Source organism: Seriola dumerili, unplaced genomic scaffold, assembly GCF_002260705.1.
Source record: "Seriola dumerili isolate Sdu_G_001 unplaced genomic scaffold, Sdu_1.0 BDQW01000002.1, whole genome shotgun sequence".
Lineage (NCBI taxonomy): Eukaryota > Metazoa > Chordata > Actinopteri > Carangiformes > Carangidae > Seriola > Seriola dumerili.
In genome coordinates this window covers 9,031,826-9,054,054 of record NW_019174257.1, presented here as the reverse complement: position 1 = coordinate 9,054,054, position 22,229 = coordinate 9,031,826, and the positions used below count along the sequence as shown (strand labels likewise).

Below are 22,229 nucleotides of genomic sequence, written 5' to 3'. Positions count from 1 at the left end.
TACTGTCCAGTGCTCACTACCACCTTAAATCGCTTTGCCTAAATGATCATATTTTTGCAGGCCTGCTTTGATCCAAGATGTTTAAAACTTATTTTATTCTTAGAGTATTTACCTTATTGTTTAATTGTCTACAGTCCTGTTTTATAATGGTACGAGTGTGCATTGGCATTTTAAAGACGAAGTCTGGTAAAACCCTTAAAGCTTTGTTTACTTGGAAAAAATTTTTTAAAAATATTTTTTGATTCTAGAGCAGAAACCTCACATTATGTTGAGGAAATTGATTTCTGTTTTGAAAATTGGTTGAAATGTTCTTACCAGTCGGCCAACATGTTGGCCGGTATTAGGTTACTACAGAAACAGTCATTACTTTGTTTGTCCATGACACAACACCAAGTTTATTTTTACTATAAAATCTCTTCCTCATTGTAGTTCTTGGTCACAAAAACCCCAAACAACAGAAACAAATCCAAGGGAATCTGTATCATGATTGTTTGGTAAAGTTTATGTCAAAATGTGCTGCAAGTAGTCAATGAAAAGATTAAGCAATTGACAGAAAACAGTGTCTGGTTCCAGCTACTCGGATATGAGGATTAGATGTTGGTAAATGGTAAAACGGGTAAGGAAAATATATATCACCTTGGACTGTGGGCTGTTATAAAGGGCATTTTTCACTACTTTCTGACATCAGCATTTTGTAAAACTCCTAAACATTAATATTTGCATCTGCTTCTAGAATCCAATGTCAGCCAGGCTGTACTTACTGCATTGGTAGATTTTTCACCTGTTTCTCAGAGAAGAGGTTGGGGTGTCGGCTATATACAAATAATGATGGTTTTGGTTTCAAGCGGTTTCTCTTCACCTCGTCAGACTAATTCCTCCATTCATGCCTTTTCTTTCTGTAGCAGGACAGATGGATCATGGAAGAGATAAACATGAAGCACAGATCCAAAACTAAAATCTCTCTCACTCTCTCTGTTTCCCTCTTTGCTATTACAGCTCACTCTGCGCTGATTTTTTTTAAGGGCGAGCGAGTTGACCCTCTGTGTGGGCTGCCTCACATAGCCTTCACCGATAGGGAACATGCCTGCTCACTGTGTACCTGAGTGGGCTGGACGGGTGGTTAGAGGAAAGAGAGAAAATGTACATATAAGAACACCTGAAATGTTGAGGCAGATTTTGTTTTTTTTTCTTCTTTGTAAAAATTGATGTGATAAATGGGAATGGAAATGTTTTCTGTGAAGTATCTGTCCACATGATGTCCTGGAAATGTCAACCCAGCTTGCTCTCTAATGTAAAAATTGACCATTGCATGACCACAAGCTGGTGAATTACAATAATGCAGAGTTCATTTCTTTGTTTTCATCTTTGAATGGAAGCACAAAACATGGCCAACATTAGCTAGCAGTGGATAAAAACACTGAATTTGGGCAACATTAGCTGGCGACAAGCAGATGCTTCCTCCCAAATACTAAACATTTCTGTAAAGACTGTTTTTTCCGCATTCAAGCCTATTTATTTGCTCCAACCCACCACTTTCTTCACTGCATTTTGAAAGATTGAATAGTAACTTAATGACAGACAGGGTGGGAGGAAGTGGAAAAGACTATGGGCCACAAGAACATTTTCATATTCTTATCCTTTTTTTCCTGTGAGGTTTGCTCATATGAGTGTTCTAAGTTGGATTCATCAAACTCTCTTATGAGGAGGTGCATGTTTGTGAGATGTGATCACTAGCATAAAGGACACCACTAAAAATGCTAAATAAGGCTACCAGTTCTACTCTGTGTGTGGAGAGGTTTAATTCACAAAAAATGTTTCCAGAGATTAAAAAGAATAATTTGACACTGCACAGCTTCAAATCCTGCTGTCAGATATCGTCAAACAAAAAGATAACACCTTTAGCCGAGTCAATAGGGATATTAGGGACCCTGAAACATATAATCAGACCAGCGCTGTACTGTGACAGAAATAAAGAGGGAATGATTGAAGATGAGGAGGTTACACACGAAATAAATGTATTTCTAAGGCAAAGCGGTCCATGACTAATATGAGAAGTGGTCATGGGGGTATGACAGTCTTAGAGCTATTCTCTGAGATATTAGACAAGATAATATTATAATCTACAGAGCTTCAAATTAGAGCAATGTTACACTGTCAGGTGCAACAGAGGATGATGCTGCACAGTGGACTGCATAAAGACCCTGAAGCAGCTGCTGGAGTGAGAGAATTCTCCTAAATACTGTAATGTTTAAGTTTCTGTGCCAAAACATTAATAAAAATCATAATCTAAAACCTCTGAGTAAAATGGCAAGCCATGATGATGATAATGATGTGGTTATTGTAATGGTCTCAGATGTTTTATTTTAATTAGTTTTGGTTATTTAAAGCAGTGTCAAAATTCATACAGACTAAGGAATTATGACTTCAGGTCAAATTAGTGTTTTTTTTTTTTTTTTGTTTGTTTGTTTTTTCTTCCCTTGTGAACAATGACATGATTTGTAAACCAGATCTGGATGTTTTATTTGTACCTGAGATCTCTTAACACAAGAAAATTGGTGAATGCCAATTCTGTTAAACAACTCGTACGTTCCACACAAGAACCAGTCTATTCATATGGTGGTTCTTGCATGAGGCCCAGTGTGACAAGTAGGGAGAGAATCTCACCGCAGTTACTTAGATCGTGGAGAATTCACTGTGCAACAGAGGATAAACCAGTTTGAAAGTCCTGTATGATGTGCATCATGCAGTGGCCATTACATTGTGTCTCTGCTGGCACTTAACAGTAATTGCTCTATGTTGAAGTGATCTTTCCACTGTCAGAGTTTAGACTGAGGCTCGCAGGTTGTTTTAGCACTGTGGGTGGTGATTGTTTCTTCTTCTTTTTTTTTCTTTTTTTTTTTTCTTTTTTTTTTGCTCACTCTTCAGCCTTTCCACCTACACTGTGTTCCTGTGTTCGATCTGGAGCTGTTGTGTTCTTGGACAGGTTTGACAGTGACTGGATCTACAAGGTTGCTCATATCACAGGAGCATATCTTAAAAAAAAAAAAAAAAAAAAAAAAAATACTTGATGCCATGCTCTAAGCAGTTTATACTGTCATTGACTTGTGTGCAGCAGAACCTCTGTGAGGCTACATAACAGTGAAAGCCATCATGAAGGCACCAAGGCTAACATATTTAGTATAGTGAGCAGTGGAGTTCATAACACATTCAGGCAGGGTGTGAGCTTCTCTTGCTGTGCTATTACATCTCTCTCTTTGCTCCCTTTCTTGTCTCATCATAGGCTGTCACTGGAAGAACAAAACCATTTCTTCAGGAGAGTGGAAACCACACTTCTTAAAAAAAATAAAATCAGATTTCTTTCTTTCATATGAAGCTGTGCGTGTGTGTCCATGTGGATTAGAGTGCTGTGTAGTGGGCTGCTGTGATTATAAGCTTGACAGGAGACACCTTTCATCTTTGAAAATACAATACAATTTTTTCATTTTTTTTTAACGTTATTACCCATTAGAGACAAATTACTGCGATTGGGGGAGTTTCCCATCAAAGAGTTCATTGTGAAGGAAAAGAGTTTGCTCAGGTGTCAAAAATAAGGTTTCATCAGTGTTATGAGTCCATTTTATTATATTTATCTTAATTCAAGTTGTCATAGTGATTATTTGAATACTCAGTGTGTTATTGAAAAGTTGAATAGTGAATAATTGTCTTGCTCTTAAAATAGTAGTGTCCTGAGATGACTTTGTGAATCAAGTCGGGCACTACAGAGTTTATTTACTGGCCAAATTTAATTGCATTTTGCATGGTGCAATTGCAAATTTTTTAACTGAGTAACATATTACTTGGTGCACTGCAAATTACCTGACACCGTAAATAATTATTGAGAAAGAAAATAATTTTAGTCACTTTTAAATAGGTGATTATGTCATCACTTTGGTAACTTCAAGCAGTTTTGTCAATTTTGAGAAGATTGACAATAATGAATTTATTTGATTAAACAAATGTTAGATTAGTTGATAAATTAAAATAATTGTTGGTTGCAGGCCTCAAGTTGATAGTTTAGACTTGTATATTTTACATTTGAAATGTTTGAGCACTTGTTTCTTCTTTTGGCTAAAATCACATCTCTCTCTCATTCTGTCTCTTTATAGGAAGTCCATGAAATTCTGAAAGAATATGAACTGAAGTACTGCTTTGTGGACCGCAACAAAGGCACAGGTAAATCTTGCACTTAACCAGGCATACAGACATACTCACACATTCTTGTACTCCAATACCTGTGAGGACTTTCATGAACATAATGTATTCCCTAGCATCGAACCTTTACCAACACAATGAATTGCCTACCGTTACCCTAACCATAACCTAATTCTAACCCAAACCCTAAAACCAAGTCTTGGCTCTTAAACAGCACTTTAAAGAAGTAAGGATGTGACAAAATGTCCTGTGGCCTTGGTCCTCACAAAGATGGACGTATAAGAACACGCACACATACACACCAAAGCAGGTTTGCTCAAATGAACTTCTAAACTAAACCTTAAATGTACAGCCATGTTATATCTGTCATCACAAATGTATGTTTATAGTTATATGGAAAGTAGAGCGGCAATGGTGTCTACTGTGTGGGTGGCCTGGAGCATGACTGTAACACTGTAATAGTTAAACATACTGTAGAAATACTGTAGGGGTCAGGCTGGTGGATACATTTGCCTTTGACTCCAAATTTTCCAACTTACTCAGTACAGGATTTTTTAAACATTTCTGTAAAATATATATTTTTAGATACTGTTATTACTGTTGTTTGATTTTCAGCACAGTAATGGTAGTTATGACTTTAAAGAAAAAAACAAAATATCAAATTCCTCTATGAATTGACTCGAATTTGAATTGAACCTGAATTTCAATATTACCATTAAATGATACAGTATAATGTTAACGGGAAATCAGTAAACTGTGCTCCAGTTGCTTCCCATTTCTTAAAGGCTTTTGAAGGATAAGAGGGTGTCGTACAGTGTACAGATTGTAAAGGTCCTCATGTTAAACTTGTAATATTGGGCTAGCCTACATAAATACAATTGACTTGATTGACCTGACTTCGCTACAGGCTTAAGGATTTTTCTTATTCATTTATAGATATGACTTGTGTATAGTAGAGACGCTAGGAGGCTACATAACACTGAGGGCACCAAGGCTAACAGAGAGTTAGTATAGTGAGCAGTGGAGTGGCAATGGTTTTTAGTATCATATCGTATCTTGCCTTTCACTGAAGGTAATCAAACTTTCTTGTGTGACTGTCTGTCCATATCACTTGAATTTTAAAGGATTAAGCTCTTGTCAGGGGTGATGGATTCTGCAGTGTTGCATACTAAAAAATCGGCTAGCTGGCTAGTAGAAGTGGTCGCAAAACTGACTGAGGTGATTTGAGGAATAGAGGACTAGGATAACGAGTCAGCGCTAGATATAACTTCAAGTGGTTCTAAAGTAAAGAACAAGTTAAAGCATTTGAGTGGCAGTGTGGTGTTGAGTTAAAATCTGTTTTTAAAGTCCTTGTACAAATCATGGGTGCATAACTTTTAATCTACCATAAAGATACACTATAGTTTTTGCACATACAGTAATTCACACACAATAATTTTAATCTTAACCACTACACACCTTTTTTTCGGGACACATTTTAATTATAGTAGTTTAATCCTAGCCCAAAATTTCTCTGTAAATTAAGTGTTTTCCCTATCCTCCTCACCTTCTGAGTACATTTGGTCCTCATAAGTCTCGAAAAACAAGAAGACACACACACACACACACACACACACACACACACACACACACACACACACACACACACACACTGAACAGGCCCTCTGCCCCTAGAGTGTGTCCCTTTCCAGGGAAATCTTACATAGTGCCTATATTTAGTCCGTGCAGCCAGCCAAGCACCTGAAACATAACGCTTTTAGAAAGTAGCTGGGAGCTGTAAACAGCTGAGAAATCAAAGCACCAGCCTGTCCAAAAGGTTAATGCCGTTTCAGAGCAAATGAGAGCCTGATGAAACACAGGTCCTCATCGGACCAGCAGCCACAGTACTCCACTAATTAGGCCGCTGCGGTGGCGTTGGGTGTTGAGCTCTGATGTGCAGAGGTGGGTGGAGTGGGATGAGAATCCAGCATCATGAACATTAGAGGCTGTTGAAGACAAAGTTGAATTTTTGCTTAAACTTAGATTGGTGCTAGCAATGGCACCACTTCCTGTTTGTTTCTTTCCTCTCTTCCCTCTCTGTCTTACCTTACTCTCCATTATCTCTCTCTCTCTCACTCGCTGTCATTCCTTCTCTGACATGATCTCTGTCAGTCTCTCCCTTTCAATCAACACTTTCACCCTCCCACTTTATTTTGAATCTATATATTTTCCTCTTTAGTGAAGTACCACTCATTTCATTTCAAGGACTTATTTCAGCAGTTTGACAACATAATGTAGTAACATCTGGGTGTCTCAATATTAGCTCTTTGAATTAAGATGGAGAATGTTTTGAGAGGAATTTACATTCATCTTCAAAGAGTTCTGCCGAGAGCCTCGGGTGAAAGCAAGATCGGTAGGGAGGATTTTCTCTTAAGTTATTTTTCCAGATAATATCGTCATGAATTTTATTAAGGACTATGTTAAAATCGAACCTTCCAGCATAGGTGAAGCAGTGGGAGGCTCTGAGTGCTCCAAGGCAAGAGCAGGAACTTTCAGTTGATCAGCTTTACGTTTGAGCTTGAAACTGATCAGCGTTCAGGAATGTCTTGCAAACACAGTTAACGTGTAAATAAAACAGTAACTCGAACACAGTTCATTACTGCTGTCCCCTTAACTGAGGCTACCAGTAAATTCCTTGGCTGCTGTAATGATACATGTGATAAAATCTCTATTAATATGCTCATCAACTCATCTGGCAGCACAAACCATAAATCCCTTATTGCATGATGAAATGATGAGTGATCAGAGGGAGTTGGAGGTAACAAAAAGTTAGAAAAAATAGTTTGACATATTGGGAAAGGTGTCTTTGTTTTCTTTCATGTCTTTATGCTAAGTATGTGGCTGGAGCCAGCAGCCATGTAGCTAATCGCACCTCTAAAGCTCACTAATTAACATGCTATTTCTCATTTGTTTAATCTGTAGAAAAGTGTAAAAATCCACCAGCTGCTGATACAGCTTCATATTTACCATACACGAGACATGAGAGTCGTATCTGTCTTCTCATCCAACTCTCGGAAAAAAGAATAAGTGTGTTTCCCAAGAAATGATATTCCTTTAATCCTGCAGCTATATGTTAGTGCCCATCCCTGTCTGCTCACCATAATGCACATTACTGGTGGCCAGCTATGTGCTGCGAGGAGCCAAACAGTTATTCTAACCAAAGAGCTCACCTGCAGAGATGATCAATTGGAATGAAAACCTGCACTCTATTAACTCTGCATGGCATTTTTAAAGATTTCCCCTGCTGTACAACACAATCCCACTGTTATCAAATGTATCCACTTCAGAGTAGAGTTCTGCGCGGGCCTAAAACTGAGACCTGTGTCTTGCAGACATGTTCCAAATGAACCCAACTGGTACTGATAAATTTGAGCCCTGAACTTGACCCAAGGAAAGAGGCCATAAGAAGCTTGCTTAACTTTACTTTAGAGGACATTTTCAAATCAAAATGACAGATTGACAAATTTTTAGTATGTTGTATCTTATTCTACTTAAACTCCTACCTGCAGTAAATGTTTTGTAACCTTGGACACTAAGCATGGTTAATCTTAAAACCATTACACCTTATTTGGGATTTGTTTACTTAAAGACTGTGGGCTCTGCTGGAGCTGGGCTGTTGGCTCTCTGGGTTTTCTGTGTAGAGACAATGTGGACAGTTAAACTTAGTGATACTGCTCATCAATTCTTTCATTCTGTTGAATTAAGTACAAATGTACAATTGTTTAAGGTGGGATGCAGCCCCAGCAGGCAGGGTGGACATTGTTCCCTGAGCTGGTATAAGTGCATGCCTGTAAGTGTGTGTTTGTACATGTGTGGTGGGAGATCCCTGGTTGCTTCAGTTAGAGGTGTTGAAGATTGATCTGTAGCTTTACACGTGTGCATATTTTGCCTTGATCCAGTAACCCCCTGGCTTGTCGCCTCTTCACTCACCCTAAATACACAGTCCCATCAACCTTGGCTTCTGTGGTTTTATACTTGGTGTCTGTTTGTGCTGATGTATACATACTTGTGTGCAGTTAAAAGTGCATCATTACAAGTGTACAGCTGTGTGTCTATGTGTTTTTATAGGGAGAGTGGTGTTAGTCGTGTGTGAGTGTATAAGTGTGTGTGTGACAAGACAGTCAGCTTGAACTCGCCAGCTATTGGATCAGTTTTCATGGCAGCTGGATAACTTCACCCCAACCAAGTGTTTACAGTCTGACTCACCACTGCCTTCCTCTTTCCCTCTCCCTCTTTCTCTCTTTCACCTTCTCTGTCTCTCCAGTCTCACAGATTAGAAATAACTAGATTTTCTGTCTGTTTCTGTCTGTGACCACCATGCAAGAGTTGAACATTTTGAAGTGTAGCACTCTGTGAAAATGTTTTTAAGTGTATGACCTGAAAATTTGTTGGAAAGTTCAGAGTTAAGTACACTTTGAACTGCACTGTTGAGACCACACAGTAGTGTAAATTTTCTATCGTTTACCAAATGCCAGGATCATATGTAGTGATCTACAGTGTGTATGTCTCAGAATTTGACCTATACTCACTGCAAAATTGTTTCACTGACAATTTCCTTTTGTGTGAGGAAAGTTTTCAGCAGTGATTTAAATCTTGTGAAACAGAAAAAAATGTAATGGCTGAAAATGTCCCCTTGTGTTAATTTTAAAGGTGTTAAATTAACAGGACAGTGACGTGTGAATGTGAGAGCATCCCTTCACTTCGCTATGTTTGTATTACTTTCATGTGTCGAAGGCCTCCTGGTGTCTATTCTTCCTTTTCATGAAAGTAGGATCCTTGAGATCATTGAAGTTTTTTAAGCAAAACCTTTTTTTGCAATGTGCTCACTGCTGAGCTTTTACAGAGCTGCACGTATGAAGCGCAGTTTGTGAAAGTGTTGTTGTTCCCCTCCCTTTTTTTTTGACTGTTAGGTCATAGCTGTTCGGCCGGGATGATATGGATTTTTTTCTCACTGTGGTGAAAAAGGAAAAAGCGACATAATAACATAAAAGATCTCTTTTCGCCGTTGCTTCATTGTAGAGCCAGAGTGTGCTGGGACTGGGCTTGTGCAAAACACTACGCTACTTTAGATCACCACTCTCCCCACTGGCACAAATAGAATCTAATGGGATGGGATGGGAGACAGTCAATGATAACTAAACAATGATTATCGTGTAATCTATTTCAACTGCTTATCAATGTCATCACATCATCATATTTAGTCTGAATATCTCTTGTGTAGTATCAGTTGTTGTTAAAGAGTAGCTAAACAACACTTAATGTTAAGTATTGCAACTTTAGCTGACTCACACACACACACACACACACACGCACGCACACACGTTTCTCCTAATAGAAAGATCATTATGGGAATGAAACACTCAAACATTAATGGGAGCTGAAGTCCTGCCCACTATTCAAGCTAACTAGGGTTCCACTACCCTTAGTGGCAGAATGTATTTTAACATTTTCTCTTCATATCTACTACTCAATACCTCTTAATATTGGCAAAGATTAACAAGAATCTGGAGTGAGGCGAGACTTCGGCTCACTGTATCAGCAGGTGGTGAAAGGGGAGACGGGGGTGGACAGAATGAGCGTAATCAATCTCGGTTCATTTAGTTGCTTAGTTCTCGGCAGAGAATTATCCCGGAATCGGCTCTAGCCCGGCTAGCTAATCTGTTCATCTATCTTCGAGGACGTAGCTGGCTTTGATGTAGCTTGTTCAGCTTTAACAAAGGAGGTGATCAACAGGTCAGCGAGTTCACTTACATTTCCCCACAAGGTTGAATTGGAAAAATGTTAAATTTTTTATGATGTAAAATCATTTGCCTACAAATCATGCTGCTTGATTAATAATCTTTCATCAAAGTCAAACTGGGCTCACTTGAAGAATTTAGAACCCTTGTAAAATTTGTTTAATAGATTCCGTTGTTAAGAGGAAAAAATATTAAGCCCGGTGCACATCTTGGCATTGTGATGCAGAACACAGCTGTTATCAGTCAAATTAGCTTTAATATGAAATTGGTTTTATATTGGTTTTATATATCTCTCTGCTGTTGTTATCAGCCGCTAGGCTCTGTAATAAATGCACAATGAAATATTAATCGCACAAGGGAAATGGAAGTTCCCTTTGTGAACTCTGATTGTAAAGTTTTTCTTACAAAATGGCGCAACATGGAAAAATCATTTGTTTTTTGTTTTTTTTTGTTTTTGTTTTTTCTAAATTATGGAAAATTCTGTTTAACAGTGGTGCTGTACGTTACACAGAAATATTCAATTTGTATTTAATTGACTAAATCATAATTAATCAAACAGGTCTCTACTTTCAGCCCTCTAACATAAAGAGACTGTTCTATAGACAATTACATTCCACAGGCCATCCACAGTCCACAGTCATTTTTCATTATGTCCTAATATCAGTTCTGGTATTTATGAAACCCATATGGGTCAGGCTCTGTTGTCAAGGAGTCATGGATCAAAAATGGCATCATTCCCCCAGGGAACAGGAAATGGCTTTATGGTTTTATGTGTGCAGAGAGATTTTTATAATTGATGTGAAATGCAGACATATTCGCTGAGATGATCACATATGCAGACACAAAAACACAGTCAAGCATGCACAAATTATTTTTCAATGTTAAGCTGGTCACTTGGGAATGTGACAGTTTGTTTTTAGATGTGTGTGTTTGTGTCTACTTGGGAACTCCTTAAAGCAATGAGTCTGTTAAAAGACTGAGAGGACTTAACGTTTGTTTACATCAGTTTCATTTTCACTTTTTTATATATATATATATTTCAGCTGAAAAGTAACAGCTGAAAAGTAACAACATACTGCAGCACAGAAAAGCCAGAAATATGTTTGAAGTACTGCGAAATAGAGAAGCACTAATATGATCAAATGGATCGATATCTGCCCAAAGTGACCACATTGCATTTCATGTATGTACTTATATTAAAATATAGACCCCATATTAAAATTTGAAACTGACTTAAAGCAAAGCTGTGACTGTTTACAACTATTTTTTATCTTTTATATAATTGTAATAATCAAACCCAGGGTGATTTATTTATTTATTTATTTATTTATTTACTTATTTTTAAATCTAGAGAAATATAAAGTTAGAAAACAAATAAAAAAGACATTCCTAAATGGAAATACAGTTCAATTACTGTTTACGTACATTTTATTTTCATGTTTGGCCATCATTCCTATCAGCTGTGAAAACTTTTAACTTACACAGCTTTATGACAGAGCCATCATTGACCATGTCCTTGTTAGTTTATTTTAACTTGTGACAGCTGTTCCACATTGTTAAGGGAGTCAGTTATATATCATTGTGATTTTTGAAGCTATTGCTCTGGATAGTTCAAAAAGTGATGTGTAGGCCAAAAGAACATCATCACTTGGGATCCTTATGATCACTTACCAGCTGAAACATAAACCTGTCAGTGCTTACTTGCTGATAAACGATAATGGTGATACTCTTCTGTAAGGTTTCACTGACTCTTTCTCTCCCAGGACCCATTTTCAATACCTAATGTACAATAGATTTTTCTTATAATTTCCCAAATAAAATCTATACAACTACCTCATTGCATGTAACTCATTGGGATCAATAAGACAATATTATTAGGCATTGCTATGCCACTATGTCTGGGCTGATATCGATCCAGCTGATCATATCAGTGCTTCTCTATTTCGCAGTACTTCAAATATATTTCTGGCTTTTCTGTGCTGCAGTATGTTGTTACTTTTCAGCAGAAATATACACTTTTATATATTTGATAGGCTAATATTGGCTAGGCCAAGTTATTGTCCTTTACTGTACCTGCAATTGAAGCAAAGGGTGATGAGGAGGTTTGTTTGGTTGTGTCTTGAAAAGTTCCCATGTACCAGACCTCCTCTATAGCTGAGAAATGCTTCTAATTACCATTCATCTTATTAAAACTGACCTTTGCAACAGTGTTTGTAATTGCAATTCATTTACTTCAGTGTTAGAGTCCCTTTCCTTGAGGTGTATGTAACTGGCTTTTCCCATGATATAGGCCTTAATTACACACACAGATAAGTTTTTCTGGCATTAATAATTGAGCTGATGGTAATTTACTCATGGTACACAGTGTTTCCCTGTGTTTTCTCTAATTGAATTTATTAGGTCTAGCAAAACAGATTACAGTGATGAACTGTTGTCTTCTGTGTGTCTTATATTTCTCAGAAGTGTTTTTCTTACTATGACTAGTTAGCGGACCTCCTTCTGGCTCGTTCTCGACCTCTGCTCTAATTGAAATGTGCTGCTCGGAACTGCTTTGGCATACATCTGCACCCCATGATCGTATCAGTTCACTGAGCCAGCCTCCACCGTTGGACTTATTAGGTCATAGTGATGGGAGTGTTTATGTGTCTGTCTCTGTCAGTGTGTCCTGCACTGCACATACCTGTGTTAATGTGTGTGTTTAAGCGTGTCCGACTGTGTGTATAAGTGTCTCTGCGTCTCCATTTGCGGCTTTGCTCCAGGCTGTTGCTTCAGCTCCTCAGCTAATGATGACTTTTTTCCCTAAACACTCACCCTCCCAACACACACACACACACACACAAAAGCAGAATATGCACTACCTCTATTGCTTCCTCCTTTGTCCCACTAGCTCTCCTTTTTTTATTTAACCAAAACCATTTATATTGCCAAGATATTCCCCCAAAAGGTATTCAATTGTCTGATTGTCCTTTGATCTGTGCCTTCTGGCCACATCTTACTCCCTCCAGCCTGTCAGTCCCTCCTTCCCTTCCTTCCTTTCTTCCTCCCTTCCTTATGTCCTTTCCTTTTAGCAAATTGCAGGCACTTTACCAGCAGCTTGTTAGCAGGCTCATGGCCCGTATTCAAAAAGTTAAGCATCTATCATTATCAGTCTCCTTGCTCACATTACTATTTGGTGGGAGTGCCAGCACTGGATAAAATCTCATTATCTTTACAGATTATGAGTTGGCTGCAAATTTGTTCAGATTCAGATAGAAGCTCTGTTGATGTTCAATTTAAATTTTGGACTTCATGTACAAAATGTTTCAATTCACCTGTTGCCAGAAGCCTCTGAAAAATGATGGTGTGTGTTTGTCATTAAATTGGCTTGTTCACTGTGCATGCTTAATTTTAATACATTTGATTTCTCCCTTGATTTTATCAGAACAGGCCAAACAAAATCCACATGCAAACTCATAGGCTAATGAGTTTTAATTATTTATTTCTCATTTTGAGATTCTATCTTACATGATCCATTTCCATTGCCAGTCATTCAATGGCCTTAGGCTGCAATCTTTGTCATCAGTGCAAATCATCTACTTATTATTTATATCCACAACTTGTTTGAGGTCCCAGACCAGCAGAAAAGAAGTGTAGCTTCGCAATCATGCTCCCCAAGAGCAAATGTTGATCTGAAAAACTAAAATGCTGGTCAGAAAGACAGTTGACTTTTATGCTGGTCAGAAAGACAGTTGACTTTTGGGCAAACTTTACTTTTTAAATATAGAATATGTAAAACGTTTGTGACTTTTTTTGGTGTGGTGTCAGGTTTCTGCTGCTAAGATTGGTTGCAGCTCTAAATTGAAACCTCAGCCAGATAGTCAGAAAGGCAGACAGGCAGCTCGACAGGCACACAGATGCACACATTTACATATGTACCCTCAGACGGGCATATGAAGTGGTCTGCCAGCCTGTTAGGAATCTGCAGGCATCAATCCATCCATCCAGCTATTCAGTCAGCCAACCAACCAGCCACAGCGAGCTAGCCGCTTCCACATGACGCCACCAGTCCAGAGGTATGTGTACTAATTCGGCAGCGCTGCGGAACCAGGGATCTGGGAATACAATAGCGAGGGTTATCCTGGGAATCCCTGCTTTCAATGGAGGCCTTTGTGTTTGTCGCTGCACTGTCCAGTAATGAAGGGCAACATATGCTGGCAAAAAGGCCTGTCGCTTTGTGTGTGTGATGGTGTGGGCAAAATACAAAAAATACAGAAGCCGCAGGACAAATATGGACTCATTGACTTGTCCTGTAGTCACAGAAGTAACGCCATCAATCATCTGTCCCTTTTTTTTTTTTTTTTTTTACAATGAAAACACTCATTAAAATTTTTTTTTTTTTTTTTTTTTTTTTTTTTTTTTTACTCATCTTCTGTTTTATGTTGGTCTTTACATCAAAAAGCTATTCTCTTGCATTGCTTTCACTACTTCTTATAAGATTAATATCTTTGGGTTGCTGTTTTTGGTAATGATGCTGCTGAATGGAAAGTTGATTAGCTTGGCTGATAGTTGTTTGTGATGTCTGGAAGGGTGTATTTCGTTTAGGTTTAGAATGTGGAAGATGGCTTTCAGAGAAATGGCTATATTTCATTGCCTGGGGTTTCAGCAAATGTCTCAAAAACATTAAGCTCATTACATGCAGCGCCATGGTTCTGTATTGTAACCAGTTCCAAATATATTAAAATATTTAAGTTTATAACAAACATTCTTACAGATTCTGCTGATGAATTCCTTAGTCACTTTTTCCATTTGGGAATTTTAGTTTGTTTCCTTCAACATTGGTGGTTAGGCATTCGTCAAAACCCATGCATACTGTAGAGGACAGTAGTGATACATCAAAACATAGTCGTGAACAAAAGTGATTTGCAAGTATGTCTAGCATGTTGATGGCTTTGCTGCAGCATGGGTGTGTGACATTGTTTGTATTCCCAGTGCTACGGTAAACATTCAATGTGCATGGGGAATCAGGAATGATGGTATTTCCATATTTTTGTTACTTTATTTTGGTTAAAAAAGAGAGACGGACGATGCACATCATCTATGCCAAGCTGCTTTGACTGTAAATCTACTGAAAATAAAGTTGTTGTTGTTTTTTTTTCTTTTTTTTTTCTTAATATTCTGACAAGAATTGAACTCACAATTTGATAAGAACTTGAATTGATAAGAACAATCTGAATCAATTAAAAGCAGACCACACCCAAACCTAAACATCAAAATAAATTAAAAATATATATAACAGGCATTCATTCGGACAATATGTATATCATTTCAGTATACTTTTAAGATTTAGAGCAACAGAAATCCAGCAATTTAGATGAATTAATGAATAAATAAATGAAAAATGAGGATTTATATATTATTATCAAGGAGGTAATCAAAATTGTAAATAAAAGTGCCAATACTGTCAAACATTTCTCTTAAAGGATGTCTGAATCAGTTTACTTCAAACCCCACCGCCTCCCACCAAAATGATTCTTCCACAGAATGTTTTAAAACTATATCCTTCCTTCAAACACACCACATGTTCCTTCGTGGTTATGTAAGTCTTATGTGTCAACATCTGTGATTTTGCCTTGTAATGACGAAGCTGGGGAAGGTTTGACGTGACCAGTGTTCTAAAGAGACTGGAGAGTTTTTCATATGACTGGGTTTGTGCTTTACTGCACATTAAGAGCAATTATTCAAATTAGGGCATTAGTAAATGGAGTTGAGGATTTGGCGCTTTAGTAGAACAAGACGTGTGTGTGTGTGTGTGTGGTGTTCTCACAGGACTGCACAGCACTAGCTAACAGAGCCATTATGAGACTCAACACTGCTCTTTTTCTATTTTTCACTTTTTGTACTCCATCTTCCTGTCGTAAGTGACAGAAGCCGAGTCCATCTAATTGCTTCCCTGGACAGCAGCTTGTCACTGCTCTCTTATTTCTTTCTCTCTCTTTCTCTCTGAATCTCACTCCCTTCCCTCCCTTTCTTCCTCCCCTATTCTTTTTCTCCCTCTCTGTCATCATCTGTCCATCTGTCTCCTTGTGAATCACTAAATGCAAATCAGCACAGGCCACGCAAATGTGATGCGGCTGTTATCTTTGATCTCTCTCACTCACTCACTCACTCACTCACTCACTCACTCACTCACTCACTCACTCACAGAGCCCCTGTTGCTGTACCTCTTGTCATGTGTCACATCGTGTTCCTTGTTTGTGTGTGTGCACGTGTAATTTATTGTAAATTCACATGTGTGAAACAGTAGGACTAATGTAGATCCACCAGAGGTTGCCTCATAGTTCCAGTATTTTACATCCAGAAGCCCATGCAGAATGGTATTATCATATATAGTATCAAACTGTCTTAAGTCCTGTTATTATAGATTGATGAATGCAGATATACAAATCATATATAGTGGTGTAATAGCTGCAGCAGTAGGTGCAACAACTATGACGCACAAACCAGTGACTGATCTAAAAGGTATAGTAGCAGGGGGGGCATATTGTATTTATTGAAAAAATAAATAAAATAAAATATTTCCCCTTGGACTGTTGTGTAGCCCCACTCCTGGGCTGCAGACTGGTTCCCTGGACTACAGTTAAAGGCTTCTGTCATCATTTCCTGTGATGCCTCCAACAACAGGATAATGATTTTTGAGCTCAAGTAGGTTAATCTGTAACAAAGGTAATTAGTCTGTCATTACCCACTTAGCTATTTGATCTACATTTTGCTGTGTTACTGTTGCAACTAACTAGCTAATGAGTAAAAAATCAAAAATATCGATAAATATTGATATAGTGAGAGTTTAGGTACAGTAGTTTAGGTTAGAAAAGATTTATTTTTTTGACAACTAACTCTACTCTGTAGCCCGTAACTGCTTGATGAGGCTAATGAGGTTACAAAAGACACAAATGTGTTGTTTCTTGTATCTTTGCAGCTTGTTTCATACTGTAGTACTCTGCATATCTACAGAGGATCATATCCAGTTACAGATGATGGTTTCAAAAACAATTGCCTGAGTCCAAAAAGGTTTGTGGTTTACTGTGCAGGATGATGTGCAAATTTTCCTGTGCAAATCATTCAAGTACCCGAGTGCACCTGTGCAAGCATGTGCACGCGGATTGGTTGTGCCTCGTTTTGAAGGTTATCTAACCATTATTCCTACCTTGGCAAGTGTACACACATTAGTCAACTGTAACTGACCACATGATCGACTGTTTGACTGACTTTATGAACGACTTCATCATGTTGAGAACATTCCAAGCTAGCTTTCATTTCCAGCAGGTGCAAGCTGTCCAAGTTTAATAGGCTGGCTTTTGCGAATGCATCATAAATAAAGAACCTGTCAGATGAGTGAATAATGAATTAAATTATGTTTTGCTGCATTTTCATCTTCACTAGCTAGGTAGAAAAAATAATTTAATTGTGTGGCGCTCAGAGGCTACCGGCAACCACTGGGAGCTTTAAACATGAACTCTTTTTTTTGTGTGTTACCCTATGCATAAGTTGATGTTATGAATCAGTCACTACACCTTAAATGTCAAGGTGACAAATTTTTTTTTTTATTTTTTTTTTTTTTATATTGGCTCTGTTTTTTATTGGATCTTCAAGTGCTTAAAAATGTAAATGTGAACTGTGAATATTCCATTACTTCACTTTGAGGAAAAAAAAGTGTTGGTTCTGGTGACAGCAAAGCACCTGCTGTTGTTGAAGTGAGACCGGTACCAACACACGCACGCTGCAGACCCAGAGAGAGGGCCGGTTGAAAGACTGACACAAACAGGCCGGTAAAAACTGTATGGATTTTTTGATAGTCCACTGGTCCACTGATGTGGTGGCCCACCAGGATTTGTCCTGGTCAACCTGATGGCCAAACTGACTATGAAGGGTTTTATGGTACCTTGGTGGTGCACGTGCGTAGTTCACCGGTGGTCAGAGTGAATATCAATAGTTATAAAAATCCAACAAACGTAATGAAAGACAGTTGAATCTACCTTTCTCTCGCTTCTCTCCTCTCTGTGTATTAACCCTCACTTTTCTCTCTTCAGTAGCCAGAGTTGGTGTGAGCAGTGTTTGCCTTATCTATGGTTCACACCAATGCACATGAAAAACACACAAACCAAAAATACACAGTGTGGTCATACTCTTTTGGTTGAAAGATTCTGTACACACACACACACACACACACACACACACACACACACACACACACACACACACACACAGACACAGTTCATACTTGTGGTGACAGTGTTATCAGGGATTCAGGGTTCTCAACCCTGCTTTCTGTGTTTAAGGAGCACACAGATGCAGTCAAAGGATAAAGGCTAAGATAACCAGCAGACCTAGAAACCACACACACACACAGCTGTACCTTGGGTGCATCAAAAGAGGAAGCATACTTTATGTGCCTCCCTGAAGTATTGTCAGGATATAGTTTTGTATATTCAAATGTTCCTGTTCATTCTAGTGTCTTTTTGTTTTGTAATAAAGAGTCAGAGACCAAATGAGCTCAAATAATGTAATTGAAGCGTTCTTTCTATTGCATTTGTTTAAATGTATTGAAGTATTAGAACGTCATCAGTTTGTCATTATAAAGGCCTTTTCATTCTTGCATTGATTCCCTTGTGCAAATATAGTTTCTGAAAAAAACAATCTTCTGGTTTCACTGGTGCCCATTGTTTTACAGATTTACATGTGAGTGTTTATTCAGTCAAGGGAGACATTTTCACAGATGCACATGCATGGTTTCACAACCACAACCACATTACAGTAGTTCTGCAGCTGGTGTTTATCTTAATTATTGATTAATCTGTTATTGTCTCAATTAATCATTATGTTTATAAAGAAGATAAAGAATTTCTATCAAAATTGCATGATATTTTTCAATTTCATGCAGTAATATGTATAATACTTGGAATATCTTTGATAATGAAAGCAGAAATCATCACGTTGAAGCAACTGAAACCAGAAAATGTTTAGCTTTCTGCTTGAAAAGCAATTGAAACAATTGATTATCAAAATATGAAAATTAAGTTTCCAGCTGAACAACTTATCAGCTAATCAACTGAATGTTGCAGCTCTTAATCACACTGAATTTTACAGGGGTTCATGTTATGTCATTTCATGGTGACACGTTTACAGGGTCATTTTTTGCTAATTTTGGACTTTACATGGACCAAATGATTAATCAGTTATCGGATGAAATAATCAGCAGAATAATGGGTAATGAAAACAATCGTTAGTTTTAGCCCTAGATTTAAGGTGTTTGGGTAGATCACAGTTCATATGCAGTAAATTTTTTATTTAGTCGAGGCTGAGGAGGGAGAGTGGCGCGCAGAGTAAAGTACAGTGAGAAGGAAAGCGGTGATGGAGGAAACATTTTGAGGAGTGGGAGGTGGTAGAATGTGAAGAAACTGAGTTGATGGATAGAAGATGAAGGTTAGAGTTGCCTTAAAAATGATAGATTGTATGACTAATGATAAAAAGGGAGACAAACAGAGGGATGGCATTATAGAAAAGAAAAATGCGAAAGGTGGAGTGATCTGCTTGAAGGATCAGTAGATGATGAATTGATGATACAGTGGTTCGCAGGGGGGAGATCACTGTTATCACTGTTATTTACTGTCCAAAAATATTTGCAACTGGCGACAACCTTTTTTTTCCTAAACTCAAACCTCTAAGAATAGCCGTACTTGACTTTGATCATTTAAGATGAATTTGAATGTAAATCACAAACTCTATTGGTTACCTTTTTATATTCTCACTAGAAATTAGAATTTCCATATGTATAATACAAAACAGTATTCAAGCACACGCAACTGAGTTTTTGAATATGTTGAACGATCACAATTTTTGTGAAATGTTTCAAAGAGGGACAGAGTGGTTGTTTGAACAATGTGGCTGTGGGCGGGCTGAGTGGGCGGCTTGTTGAAGAGATGCCGACTATTAGAGCCACTCGGTGCTGCCTCTTATGCCTCTTATCCATCTATCCATTTCTCCATCCCTCTGTCCATCTATACATCAAACACCCATCCGCCGACCTCATATACCTTACCATGACAATTTGAATACTTCTGTGACAATTAACAAGACCAACAAACACAGTCATTTGGGACCCTTCAATAACCACTTTGCTTCACGCCCAAGTGCTGTCCATGTTTGGACTCTGGAGACAGAACTCAGGGCTGTAGTCGAGACTACTTCAGTCACATCCAAGACAAGTCCAGGCTTAAACATTTTTAGATTTGAGTTTAAATTGGCATTGGCATTAGGATATCTTTCTTTATGCATAAACATTGGCAAGAAAAGCCAAAAAAGAAAGAAAAATAGACAACTGAACTTGATCAATGTGATAGGCAAAACTGGTGACCAAGACAAGTCCAAGTCAAAACACGACACTGAGAAGTTGAGATGATAGAAAACAGAGACCAAGACTGGACTTGAGTACTACAACCCTGTATTACACTGTTTGTCAAACTGAATGAGGCAATGATTTGCTGATATCATTCAAATTGCTACTTTTGAAACATCATTGCACAATTAGCGATTTTTCAAATAATACATATTTCACAATAATTAAAATCTGTTGAACCAGTACTAAAGGCCCTGAAGTCCCGTGGAGGACTGCCATGGAAGTGGCTGCAGGCTGGAGGACTGTGGGGGACTGATGGATGGAAATGGTGAGAGAAGAGAAACAGAATCAAGAGGAGGTGGTGGTGATGGAGAGGAGAGTGTGGGAGGGCCGACATGTTAGAAGACAAAGGGGTCGGAGGATGAGAGGAGCGCTGGAGAGAGAGTAGAGGATGAGGGAGGAGGATAAAGCTTGTATGAAGTGTTTACTCATGTAGATACTGTAGCAGAGAGCGGCAGGGAGGAATAAAGCCGCGCATGCAAAGGAGGACGAGGTTTATTGATGCTACAGAACTAAGGCATTATCAAGGCTTTGTCAGAGCTGTTTTAGTATACTTGCTGATGGTGTTTTACCACAGGTAGTAGGTATTAAAAAAAAAAAAAAAAAAAAAAATCATTTTTATTTGTGCAAACTCTTTGTTAATGCTTGCCTTTCAGACACTGCAAATGTCTAGATAGCCAGTCAAAGCTGTTATCCCCTCAAAAATGACATTTGCTGTGATCTGAGGATGTATATACTGTGCAGTTCACAGTTAAGAACATCCTGTAGGGCTTTTTTGTTAGGATGATTCAGATGAGACTCGGTGCTCTCACTGGCATATGTGTGTGGGAGAGAGAAAGATTGATAAATGGTAGAAGAGCAACAGATCCAGAGAGCTCATCCCTCTGGCCTGTCAGTGCTGGCTCACACACAAATAATATAACCTTAGTTCAGGTTGAAATTGCAATGATGATGTAATTGCTAAACACCATCCTCAGCTCCATGGTTTCCTCTTATCCACCTTTCATCTCTAAAGCAAATTGAAATCTTTGACATCATTACTCAAGCAACTTTTCACCTTTAGCAGCGATGAGGATCAGTGAAATGGATAAAATTATAATTTATCACATGATGGCCTGTAAGGGATAAAGTTATCATGGAAGAAGTAGACGACTTCCAGGCTTACTCTTGTTAAAATTTCTCATTTAGATTGTTCCGAAATGTTGCCCTTAGACTTTCACAAGTTTAATGTTTCCTGAAAAAATGATGCATCTTGTCAAGGTGGAAGCTTGTAGATATAAAACGCAGAATTAAATTGGCTGTAGGTCGAGGTTGTATTTTATTTTATTAAGCTTAAGGTATCTTTATTTCTATTTTTGTAGATTTGATACACTGTGACAAGCTGATTTTTAAGACCCCAGTGCAATTCATTTTGATCAGTGGCTCACAAAATTTAAGGATCAGGGTCAGGTTTACTACGTATCAGAAGAAACAGCGAACAGGGCTGTACTGTGAGGATATACTTGCTTTGAGCGAAATGCTAATCTTACTATGCTAACTTGCTCACAATGACAACACTAACTTGATCATATGTAGCAGGTATTATATTTACCATGTTCACCATCTTAGCTTATGCTGTGTTCACATCATATGGGATGGTTTTAGATGGGAAAGATTCCTTTAACGGCTTCAGTCAACGGCTTTCATGTCATCTGACAACTTAAGATGGTCTGATCAATCCTGGTTGACATGGGGCAATTGTGTTTTCTTTATTTCACAACAGGAACATCCCTATTGTGAGTCACCAAGTCACATATATTGCTATTTCGTAAAGACACTTTTTTCACAAT

At 38.2% G+C, this 22,229-nt stretch overlaps 1 protein-coding gene across 1 annotated transcript in view; it reads left to right on the top strand.

Moving 5' to 3' along the window:
• Positions 1 to 22,229, top strand: part of raver2 (ribonucleoprotein, PTB binding 2) — a gene marked incomplete at its 5' end in the record, with an annotated part of 78,965 nt that overhangs the window by 12,958 nt on the left and 43,778 nt on the right. The window contains one exon of the mRNA XM_022765616.1: positions 4,146 to 4,212. Coding sequence (XP_022621337.1) covers positions 4,146 to 4,212 — 67 coding nt within the window. The remainder of the gene's footprint in view (positions 1 to 4,145; positions 4,213 to 22,229) is intronic.